Consider the following 11,708-nt stretch of genomic DNA (forward strand, 5'->3'; position numbering starts at 1 on the left):
TGAAGGAGATGACGTTGACGTGAAGTTTGAGATGATCCAACAAGTCGTCGAACTCCTTCTTACTGCAGCTGCAGTCGGCCAAGATCTCCACCTCGTTGGTCACTCGCTTCGACTTCCTCGACTCGATGTGATTCAGGTTCACTCGCTTCTCCTGCGGGGGGGTAGATGTGGATCTGAATCTGGATCAGGATGTGGATCTGCATGTGGATGTGGATGTGGATGTGGATGTGGATCTGGATGTGGATGTGGATGTGGATGTGGATGTGGATGTGGATGTGGATGTGGCTCTGGATCTGGATCTGGATCTGGATCTGGATCTGGATCTGGATCTGGATCTGGATGTGGATGTGGATGTGGATGTGGATGTGGATGTGGATGTGGCTCTGGATGTGGATGTGGATCTGGATCTGGATGTGGATGTGGATGTGGATGTGGATGTGGATGTGGATCTGGATCTGGATCTAGATCTGGATCTGGATCTGGATCTGGATCAGGATGTGGATGTGGATGTGGATGTGGATATGGATGTGGATGTGGATGTGGATCTGGATCTGGATCTGCATGTGGATGTGGATGTGGATGTGGCTCTGGATGTGGATGTGGATGTGGATGTGGCTCTGGATGTGGATGTGGATGTGGCTCTGGATGTGGATGTGGATGTGGATGTGGATGTGGATCTGGGTGTGGATCTGGATCTGGATCTGGATTTTTCTCACCTGGAAGAGTTTCAGAGCTTTGACCAAACACCCGACCTCATTCTTCAGAGAAAAGACCACAGCTGTTTTCCCAGACTCGTCTCCTCTTTCTGAGTCCGGCTTCTCGTTGATGGGACAGAAGGATGGACGGCGAGACTGGACGACGACAAAGACGTCAACAACAACAACAACAACACAAACCGTGTAAACAGACTAGACCAGGTGTGAGAAGAAGAATCATCAGTTGCACAAAGACAATGAAAATTCATCAAACGTTCAAACATGAGAAACAAAAAGTGACAGCATGAAGAGGTGAAGAGGATGAAGTGGAGGACGAAGAGGAGGATGAAGAGGCGCAGCAGTGTGTGTTCTCACCATCTGCCCCCCCGTGTGTCGTTGCTGCTGCTGGTCAAACATGGCCGAGTCCAGCGACATCCCCCTCCTGGTCCAGTACTTGCTGGAGAACATCATCATGGCGGGCTGCATCCTGGGCACCGGCTCCTTCATCACATGGGACGACGCCATGGGGAACCAGTGGGTGTACGAGTACCAGGGCTCCAGACTGATCCTGGGTCTGCTGCTGCTCCACACTGAGACTCTGAGACGCTGAGACGCTGAGACTCTGAGACGCTGAGACGCTGAGACTCTGAGACTCTGAGACTCTGAGACTCTGAGACGCTGAGACTCTGAGACTCTGAGACGCTGAGACTCTGAGACTCTGAGACTCTGAGACGCTGAGACTCTGAGACGCTGAGACTCTGAGACGCTGAGACTCTGAGACGCTGAGACGCTGAGACGCTGAGACTCTGAGACGCTGAGACTCTGAGATGCTGAGACTCTGAGACGCTGAGACGCTGAGACGCTGAGACTCTGAGACGCTGAGACTCTGAGATGCTGAGACTCTGAGACGCTGAGACGCTGAGACGCTGAGACTCTGAGACGCTGAGACTCTGAGATGCTGAGACTCTGAGACGCTGAGACGCTGAGACGCTCCAACACGACCCGCCCCCGTTTATATACTCACTGAGGGGATGGAGGGGGAGGGAGTGAGGGAGGGAAGGGGGAGGTGACTGTGTCCTCGGAAGTTCACAAACGCAACATTATTATGAATGATAATTAATCAGCATCATGAAAATATATTTCATTTATATATTTTGACTGACACAGGACACACATGTATACATATCTACACATATATACATATTTGCATATGTGTATACATACACACATGTATATATGTACTGTATATATATATATGTATGTGACCACAGACCCAGGCTACAACTCAACCCATCACTTTCAGAAACATCCAGTCTGTAAACGTCCCTGTCCACACTGAGACCCACTGGCCCCACATCCAGTTCAATTCAATTTTATTCGTATAATCATAACATACATTATCTCAAAGCTCTTTACAATGTGAGGTCGAGACCCCAGACTCCACAGTGGATGTTCCTAGTCGGCCACTTCACTCGCTCCCTCAGCCTCGACTCTCTTGCCCCCTCAAGACCCGTCCTGCCCCCTGGTTCCCCACTGACCTCTGCTCCATGAAGGTCACCGGTCGCAGCTGGAGAGGCTCCTTAAAGGGCCATGTTGTCAAAATTGAGATTTCCTGGCTTTTTTCATAATAAATAAGGTCGAGGGTCTGTAAATACAGTAAATACACAGTCTACATTCAGCAGAAATGTGATGTCATAGTGACGCAGTCTCTGCCTTCAGCTCCGCCCCCTGCGCTCACCATCATTCTGTTGCTGAGCGACCAACAACGCGAGAACAACCAGGAAGCGACATCATTGACCAGGATTCATAAGGAGATTAAAACAAGAGACCAGAACTAACTCTGAACTATTTGACCTTTGCAAAATGCATTTGTACCCGGTGTCGGCCGCGGCCCGCGACCTGGAGGTTCAAGTCCGGTCCGCCACCGACACCAGGTACCGATGACTTGTTGGTCATCGGGAGCAACACGGTCAGAGTCTCTCTGAGCCGTGAACAGACACACGGTGAACGGAGGAGGTGGTTGGCCTGGCCGAGTGTCACTCAGGAAACAGTCGGCCAATCAGAAGAGAGGCTCATTACATTTTAATTAGACAGGCCAAGCTCCTTAAAAAGAGATATAAAACCACAATGAGATGTTTTTTGGTTCTAAATAAAACAAATATATCTTCTTAAGGATCAAAACTTTAAATCAAACACCAGAAAGGTGAATATGGGACTTTAAAAGATCTGGTCCAACCTCGAGGCCGTGAAGGACCACCTGAGGACCTTCAACGACCTCTGTCCAAGGTCAGAACACACTACGACTCCACAAGCAGAACAAACCACCAAAAACTTCTGTCACCTACCCCCGCCCCTCTACTCTAACCCCACCCACCTATCCACCGCGGACGACGATGCCTCTGGATTTGGAGTCCTTATACACATTTACGTACACATACATGTGTACACATACATATATATGTATATAAATACTCTGTGTGTCTGCAGCAGGTCGACACCTCATCACTCCTCTGATGGAGCAGAGTGAAGACCGTCAGGCCTCCTCCTCCTCCTCAATAATTCCTCTTGGAGATGGACTCGTGATAAGCAGCGAGCGGCGGACAGTTATCGTCTGAGCGCCGAGACAATTTCCTGCAGCAGGAAATGAAAGAGCTTCGAGGCGCAAGCTTTGTTCTGAGTGAGCAGCGGCGTTATGAGATGATCTCAGGTGATGATACCTGCGTCCGCCTCCTCCTCAACATCAAGGGAGCGGGGGGGGGGGGGGCGTCCGCCTCCTACTCCCATCACATCAGGGGGGGGGGGGCGACATTTGGATCAGCAGCCTGACATTTGTGAATCAAGTCAAACGCGTTTCAGATGATAATGAAACGTGACGTCAGTGCGGCCTGATGGACACGTTGAAGGTGGACTGAACCTCCGTTGTCATGGTTACAGTGATCAGACCTGGTTCTGGTGGTTTCATGTGTCAGGATCCATCACACAGTGACAGGAGGCGGGGTTAGGGTTAATGAATTTAAACTTTGTAACGATATTATAGAGTTATGACGTCATCACATGATCACAGGGTCAGCAGTCACCTCACCTGTCTGTCTGTGTCTATGTCTGATTGAACATGGATCAGGACAAAGGTGCAGAGCAAGGAACGTTTATAATAATAATAATAATAATAATAAATTTCATTTATAGAGCATTTTTCATTTCGTTTGAAGGTCTTTCATGAGACACGTTTACTGACAGGTTTGGTGACTGTTGTTGTTTGAGGTCTGATGTTGTACAGGTCATAAGCCCCGCCCCCTGGTGTCTGGCTGCAGTACAGGAAATAAGCCCCGCCCCCTGGTGTCTGGCTGCAGTACATGTCATAAGCCCCGCCCCCTGGTGTCTGGCTGCAGTACAGGTTATAAGCCCCTCTGATGTGTGTCAAAAGTTGAAGATGTAAGTCTGGACAAAAGCGTCAGGAACATGAACAATGAGAGGATGAGATGTTTCAGCTTCAACGAGAGGAAGAAGAGAGGTGTCGTCCATCTCTAATGATCACTGATCGTCTGTAATGATCCCTGATCGTCTTTATTGATCACTGATCGTCTTTATATACAGTCACAGGGAAAAACGGAGTGATAATGTTCACTGACCCCGCCCCCACAGTGGCGTCTTGTCTGTCAGTGAAGTGGCTCCGCCTCTTCTGTCAGACCCTGATCACCAGAGCCGTTGAGAGTCACGACAAGCATCAGTTGGATTACGGAGCCTCTCGTTTGTGTTGAGACGTTTCAATAATCAGATTGTTTATTATCAGCACATCTGAATCTGATCAGCATGTTCAAGGATTATGATTTAGGATAATTTATGATTTAAAAAAACATATTAACCAATTACATCGGCATGTCGCTCTGCTTTATTGTAAATCGATACATTTATTGATGACTAATCACCAAAGATCTCAGTTCCGTCTCTGAAGTTCAGGAACACGAGTCATGTGACTTCTGTCTTCTGTTGTGGCGACTCTCAGTAGACGGCTCTGGTGATCACGTGTCTCAGACTGTCACAATAAAAGCTTTCTGACTCGTCAGTGATGATCATTCGAGTGGATGACCTCATCAGGAAGTGATGTCACCTCTTCACACCTGACGTGACGTGAACTGCAGGTGTGAACAGGACCTTGACTCCGCCCCCTTTAGAAAACATCAGAGACAATCAGGTAGAAGAAAAGTAGAAAAATAAGATTCTGAAAGTCTTTGCACACGGCCCGTCACTACGACATGAAGGCCACCGCGTGAGAGGTCGTCTCCCTCAAGTGTCCGTGGAGGTCGGAGCAGGTGTCTGGTCGCCGCGGCGACGCTCTGGGAGCCGGAGCAGAACCCGAGTCCATCGGGTCGGAACCACGCACGTCTGCCTCAAAGCCCAGGATGCTGCTGACCGAGTCGGGCAAATCCTGAGGACGACAGAGCAGCTGATTGGTCAGTGACAGCTGCTATGTGTGTTGATCAGCTCATGTAGCTGATGGACTTATTGATCAGGTGTATTGGTCAGCTGATCAGACTGTACCTTGCAGCTCCTCATCTGCAGACCGATGCCCTCTGCTTTCTGAAGAATGTCCTCCACGTCCAGCTTCATGGAGAGTTCATTAATGTGCTGCAGAGGAAACAGAAACAAGGGAACATCTGTTACACTCAGTGTCAGTGAACGCACCACAACCATAAAGATTACAAAGGTGCATGTGACAAGATTTTAGATGAAGAAGATCAATTTGACCATGTCACCATCGTTGCCATGGAAACAAACAAACAAACAAAAGAATGTTCTGGATGGTTTTCAGAGGTTGTGTCTGTGCTGCCCCCTGCTGGACGACACTGATGGTGTGTGCGTGTGTCACCTTGAGAATTTCGTTGAAGCCGTAGTTTTCCTCCATGATCTTCTGTTTCTCAGAGTCCAGGATGGCGCAGCAGACCAGCAGGTGGAAGTTGTGACAGGGCAGACCCGTCCACATCACCTGAGGAGGACAGTCACAGTCAACACACACACAAAGTACACACACACACACACACACACACACACACACACACACACACACACACACACACACACACACACACACACACACACACACACACACACACACACACACACACACACACACACACACACACACACACACACACACACACACACACACACACACACACACACACACACACACACCTCCCAGAGCCGCAGGACGTCCTGGAAACTCAGTTCCCGTTTGAATCTGATCAACAACCAGCGGAAGCAGAAGTACAAGTAACCTGAGTCCTGAGACTCTGAAAGACAAACACAGGCAGAGTCAGAGGGACAGCATCACTCTGCGACTATGTGTGTTGATCTTAGCACAAAGACTGGAAAAGGTGAATACCGCTAGCTTAGCTTAGCATAAGAACAGACAGACTGATTCATACCGAGGTAGTTCCAGAACGACAAGTCCAACAGTCGGAGCAGCGCGCCGAGCTGGATCAGCTGCGTCTTCATGCCCTGCATCTGCTCCTCGAAGTTCTGGTGCTGCAGCAGAAACAAACAGTAGCTGGTTAGGACACGCCTACGTCCAAGGCCACGGCCACTGAGCAGCTTCCATGGACTCACCATCTGGTCCATGAAGGACACGAAACACCAGAAGGCGTCGACCTCGTTCTCCATCACGTAGAGGATCGGTGACAGCAGGTCGCTCATCCCTTGAACGTAACCTGATGGGACAGAACGTTGAACACGTCACTGAGAACCACGGGAAGGAACCACATGAAGGAACCACACGAAGGAACCAAGGCAAGGAACCACATGAAGGAACCACAGGTCCGAGGAACCTCGCCACTCACCCAGGTCGAAGTCGTACATGCAGTAGGTCATCAGGATGTCGTTGAGGAGAACCAGGCCCGGATTATCGATGCCCTCGTAGAACCTGTTGGTTCTGTCGGTTCTGTTCACGTCTTTCTCTAATAACAGAAGTGACGAGTTACAGGTCGACGACGTCCAAACACCACCACTCATACACCATAGAAGCAGTTTCCTGCTGTGGATCAGGATTAATGAATGTTTCTGTAATCTGCATTCCAGTGATAACTCACAGTATAATCTGTAATAATCTATAGTCCAGTGATAATCTGTAATAACCTAAAATCCAGTGAGAACCTCAGTATCTCACCTATCAGACTCCTGTAGTCTCGGAGTCTGGAGTTCCTCCTCTCCTGCTCGTCACTGATCGACTTCCACTGCAGCTTCATCCTGAAGTATTCATCACTGTGGAGCACCGTCACAACAACATGATCACATGACGCCGTGACAACCAGACCACATCCTCCTCTGGGGACCAGTGTCATCACACGATGGATGTTAATTTACATTCTGATCTTTCATCAGCACAACTCCGTTCACTGTCCCAGGTGAATACAAACACTCATCAGTTATCAAAATTTTCTGTCAATCAAATCAATCAGTGAGTGATGTCAGCAGTGAGCGATGTCGGCAGTGAATGATGTCATCAGTGATTGATGTCAGCGGTGAGTGATGTCAGTGATGAGTGATGTCAGTGATGAGTGATGTCATCGGTGAGTGATGTCATACGTCTTGAGTCTCAGCAGAGTTTTCCTCTCATCCTGTGAACTGTTCCAGGGGAAATATCCCAAGAGGAACTTCCAGGCGTCTCTTCTCACAGCGTGACTCAGGCCCTGCAGACAGTCAGTCAGACAGACATGCAGACAGACAGAGAGAGAGAGACAGTCAGAGAGACAGACAGACAGACAGTCAGACAGACAGAGAGAGAGAGACAGTCAGAGAGAGAGAGAGAGAGAGAGAGAGAGAGACGGTCAGAGAGAAAGACAGACAGATAGATAGACAGTCAGACAGACAGAGAGACAATCAGAGAGAGACAGACAGAGAGACAGATAGATAGACAGTCAGACAGACAGACAGACAGACAGGCATACAGACAGAGACAGAGAGAGAGAGAGAGAGAGAGAGAGAGAGAGAGAGAGAGAGAGAGAGAGAGAGACAGTCAGAGAGAAAGACAGACAGATAGATAGACAGTCAGACAGACAGAGAGACAGTCAGAGAGAGAGACAGACAGAGAGTCAGATAGATAGACAGTCAGACAGACAGACAGACAGGCAGGCATACAGACAGAGACAGAGAGAGTGGGAGAGAGAGAGAGAGAGACAGTCAGAGAAAAAGACAGACAGACAAACAGACAGGCAGGCAGACAGACAGACAGACAAAGAGAAGAGAGAGAGAGACAGAGAAAGAGAGAGAGAGAGAGAGAGAGAGAGAGAGAGAGAGACAGTCAGAGAGACAGACAAAAAGACAGACAGACAGAGAGACAGACAGTCAGAGAGACAGACAGAGAGACAGACAGTCAGTGAAACAGAGCGACAGTGGACACATGATGACCTGAGACTAAAACACACAGGAAGCGACGAGTGAGAGAATAAGAATCAACTTGCCCCTTTGAAGATGACTTTTTTGAGCTGAGGGACCCGGGTCATCCTCCCCTCCGGGTCTTGGTGTTGGGTCCAGTCCTCTACAGATAGAGGCTCTGCCCTCGTCACCTGAGGCCGCGCCCCCAGGTCGATCTGACGGATAGACACTCTGATGATTAAATATGACTTTTAACACGTTCAGGACCACGCCCATCAGGGGGCAGAGCCTGCGCTCACCCTGGTGATGACCTCGAAGCCTGGCTCCTCCTGCTGGTTGATCTCCAGTCCCTGGATAACTTCACCCAGCAGGTCGGCCACCTCCTCCGGGGGGCGCTGGTGCTGCTCCTCTGTGCCCCGGAAAGCATCAAAGATGTAGTTGGTTACTTTGGAGAAGCCGCCCAGCGTCGTCACATACGGGTCTTTTCTGAACTTCTGCTGTAAGACACAATCGATCAGAACTTTAAACGGGAACAAATGTGGATCTGTGAGACTGTGAAGCTGCTCAGAGGCAGACGCGTGTTTCTCACGTGGACGAGGCCGAAGCTGTTGTCGTCCAGAAGGTTCTCGAAGGACTGACACAGAGCTCTGTTGTGACAACTGACCAGCAGACACGTGTCATCGTCTGTCGCCCTGACAACACACAACACACACCAGTGTGTCAGTGATGAATAGTATCATCGCTTCACACCGACGTCACTCTGACGGACACAAGCTCTTAAACCAGACGTGTTTTTATCCCATCATGCATTTCTCCATCGGCCCGCCGGCGGGGACTTACTCGCTGAGCAGAGCGAATCTCCTCAGGCCGTCCAGGAACTCTCTGCTGCCACCCTGGTGGAAGTGTAGGGCGGGGAGGGCGGTGCAGGACTCCTTCAGTTCAAAGAGCAGGAAGGTCCATCCTTCCTCCTTCACCGTGACGGACCGGAGGTCACTGAGGCAGAAGGTGAACGCCCAGCGGCTCCGCTCGTGGCCGTGGTTCAGAGCGCCTGACAGACGAGGGAGAGGGCAAGGAAACTGAAACAACTTCACTGTCCAACATCCAGCTGGAGTCAGGATGTAAAAGTGAAATGTGAAACTACAGATGTTCTGAGCACGGCCTCCTGTCAGTGACGGATCAGAACAGGTGAACTCACCCGTTTGTGATGATTCATCAGACGTGTTCAGTGACTCGTCTCTGTGAGGCTGGTGAACTGAAAGTTCACCAGCCTCACGTGATGCCTTTGAACTCACCGTCTCTGCTGGCGCAGGGTTTCCTCCTGAACGACACTGCGTTCACCATGTCCCACTCCGTCTCATAGCTGTGCTGCGTCTCTGACAGCTGCTGATACTGAGACCCCGAACACTGAGCCCACGCCATGACTGAGCTTGAGTCCTGAGCGCACACGCACGCACGCACGCACGCACGCACGCACACACGCACACACGCACACACACACACACACACACACACACACACACACACACACACACACACACGCAAACACAAGGAGGTGAGGAGTGATGCCGTGGAGTGTGTGAGAGGTCTAGTGCTAAGTGATGCAGACGGACACAAACCTTCCCAGCACACAGCATGTTGGACGGGTCCACGGCGTCTTCCAGAGGTCGGAACTCCACAGCAATGTCTCCATCCTGACGACACACACAAACACAAACACACACACAGACACACACACACACACACACACACACACACACAGATAATATATCAGGTTTCTGTTTCTCAGTAACTGAATCAATACGGTGACGAGGCGCGACGCACAGATCACGTGACCTCGACCGGTCTCACCTTGTCAACGATTCGAAGTGACCCAGAAAGTAAATCCTGCTCAATGGCGTCTTCGTCGCTTCTCGGATGAATGAAGACGCCGTCGTGTTCGAACAGAACCTGAGTGACAGAGGAAATAACAAGTGTAATCAAACTGAATAATAACAAGTGAAAACACAATAAAACTGAATAATAACAAGTGAAAACACAATAAAACCGAATAATCACAAGTGAAAACACAATAAAACCGAATAATCACAAGTTTAAACACAGTGAAACCGAATAATAACAAGTTTAAACACAATGAAACCGAATAATAAAAAGTTTAAACACAATGAAACTGAATAATAACAAGTCTAAATAATAACAAATAATATCAAGTCTAAATAAAAACAGGTTTAAATTTAATACAACTGAATAATAACATGTTTAAACACAAAAAACTGAATAATAACAAGTGAAAACATTATAAAACTGAATAATAACAAGTGACAACATTAGAAAACTGAATAATAACAAGTGAAACACAATGAAACTGAATAATAACAAGTTTAAACACAATATAACTGAATAATAACAAGTGAAAAAATTATAAAACTGAATAATAACAAGTGACAAAATTATAAAACTGAATAATAACAAGTGAAAACACAATGAAACTGAATAATAACAAGTGAAAACACAATGAAACTGAATAATAACAAGTGAAAACATCATAAAAATGAATAATAACAAGTGAAAACACAATGAAACTGAATAATAACAAGTGAAAACACAATATAACTGAATAATAACAAGTGAAAACACAATGAAACTGAATAATAACAAGTGAAAACATCATAAAAATGAATAATAACAAGTGAAAACACAATGAAACTGAATAATAACAAGTGAAAACACAATATAACTGAAAAAATTAAACAAGTGACAACATTATAAAAATGAATAATAACAAGTGAAAACATTATAAAAGTGAATAATAGCAAGTGAAAACACAATGAAACTGAATAATAACAAGTGAAAACACAATGAAACTGAATAATAACAAGTGAAAACACAATAAAACTGAATAATAACAAGTGAAAACACAATATAACTGATTGTTTTTGGACCAGGTCCATAGAGTTTATCTCATCGCACAGACCCGAGTGTGGAACCTGCTAACGGACTGAGAGCGGGAGTTTCTGTCGCTTTTGTCCGGAAACGGCTGAACAAACTCGGTCAAACGGTTTAAACGAGGAGGTGATTACAGCACCGGTCCGTTGACGACCGACACTACAGGTTGACGTTGACGTTTGACGTTAGCAGTTAGCATTTAGCTGTTAGCAGTTAGCAGTTAGCTGTTATCTGTTAGCATGTAGCGATGCGGCGGACTGCGGCTCCGTGTCCTCACCCTGGCGCTGCAGCCTCGGTTAGCACGGCGGCTAACGGCGGCAGGCTCACGAGCCCGGGGTGTGGGTGCCCGCGGGGCCGTGGCCTGTGCCCGCGGGGCGGTGGGACGCTGATAACGGTTAAAACAAAGCGTGTCAGCCTGGTTAAAGAGGTTCTTACCTTCTGAACAGGCTCCGCCGCCATGTTGTCTGCCTGTCTTCTGATGACGTCAGCATCTCACGTGCCTGTCAACGTCCAAAACAAAAGCGACAACTCAGCTTCCGGTGCAGAGCTCCGCGACACATGCGCACTTTGAGGCCACGTATTATTTATTTATATTTTTAGGTATATATTTTCAGTTTAAACCTTTGAACAGAAAAAAAATAAATAGGGAATAAAGTATCAGTGGTGGAAATACTTTATAATTATAATAATACTAACTTT

The 11,708-nt window shown here is 47.8% G+C and overlaps 2 protein-coding genes across 4 annotated transcripts in view; both read right to left on the reverse strand.

The window, feature by feature from the left end:
• tph2 (tryptophan hydroxylase 2 (tryptophan 5-monooxygenase)) overlaps window positions 1–1,391 on the reverse strand; it is a 15,566-nt gene extending 14,175 nt beyond the window's left edge. For both annotated transcript variants that reach the window (XR_007030943.1, XM_035641533.2), the window contains exons 1-3: window positions 1,071–1,391; window positions 717–851; window positions 1–151 (exon numbers count right to left, since the gene is read on the reverse strand). The exon at window positions 1–151 is cut by the window's left edge and continues 33 nt beyond it. Coding sequence is in view for 1 of the 2 variants with exons in the window: in XM_035641533.2 (XP_035497426.1) it covers window positions 1–151; window positions 717–851; window positions 1,071–1,220 (436 nt within the window). In the remaining variant the exon portion in view is untranslated. The remainder of the gene's footprint in view (window positions 152–716; window positions 852–1,070) is intronic.
• A 2,821-nt stretch (window positions 1,392–4,212) lies between these two features.
• tbc1d15 (TBC1 domain family, member 15) lies at window positions 4,213–11,591 on the reverse strand. Of its 2 annotated transcripts, none has more exons than XM_035641532.2 (17): window positions 11,445–11,591; window positions 9,915–10,013; window positions 9,683–9,757; window positions 9,359–9,500; window positions 8,907–9,114; window positions 8,656–8,758; window positions 8,366–8,560; window positions 8,153–8,281; window positions 7,278–7,381; window positions 6,859–6,953; window positions 6,533–6,649; window positions 6,303–6,403; window positions 6,122–6,221; window positions 5,889–5,986; window positions 5,563–5,679; window positions 5,235–5,321; window positions 4,213–5,121 (listed from the first exon to the last, which is right to left on the reverse strand). In XM_035641532.2, exons 1-17 carry the CDS (start codon window positions 11,466–11,468, stop codon window positions 4,942–4,944), a joined length of 1,974 nt encoding a protein of 657 aa, XP_035497425.2. In that variant the 5' UTR covers window positions 11,469–11,591; the 3' UTR covers window positions 4,213–4,941. The 2 variants fall into 2 exon arrangements, with proteins under 2 accessions (XP_035497425.2, XP_035497424.2); XM_035641531.2 differs by having other exon boundaries at window positions 8,366–8,563.
• Between the last annotated feature and the right edge of the window lie 117 nt (window positions 11,592–11,708).

The sequence above is a fragment of the Scophthalmus maximus genome, chromosome 7, assembly GCF_022379125.1.
Source record: "Scophthalmus maximus strain ysfricsl-2021 chromosome 7, ASM2237912v1, whole genome shotgun sequence".
Lineage (NCBI taxonomy): Eukaryota > Metazoa > Chordata > Actinopteri > Pleuronectiformes > Scophthalmidae > Scophthalmus > Scophthalmus maximus.

Excerpts from the sequence above, each read along its gene's own strand:
- tbc1d15 (XM_035641531.2), bottom strand. The coding sequence starts at position 11,468 with ATGGCGGCGGAGCCTGTTCAGAAG. Across the intron at positions 9,501-9,682 it reads ACATGCTGTGTGCTGGGAAG|GACTCAAGCTCAGTCATGGC; the intron begins GTTTGTGTCCGT and ends GTGTGCGCTCAG. Across the intron at positions 6,650-6,858 it reads AGACTACAGGAGTCTGATAG|AGAAAGACGTGAACAGAACC; the intron begins GTGAGATACTGA and ends TTCTGTTATTAG.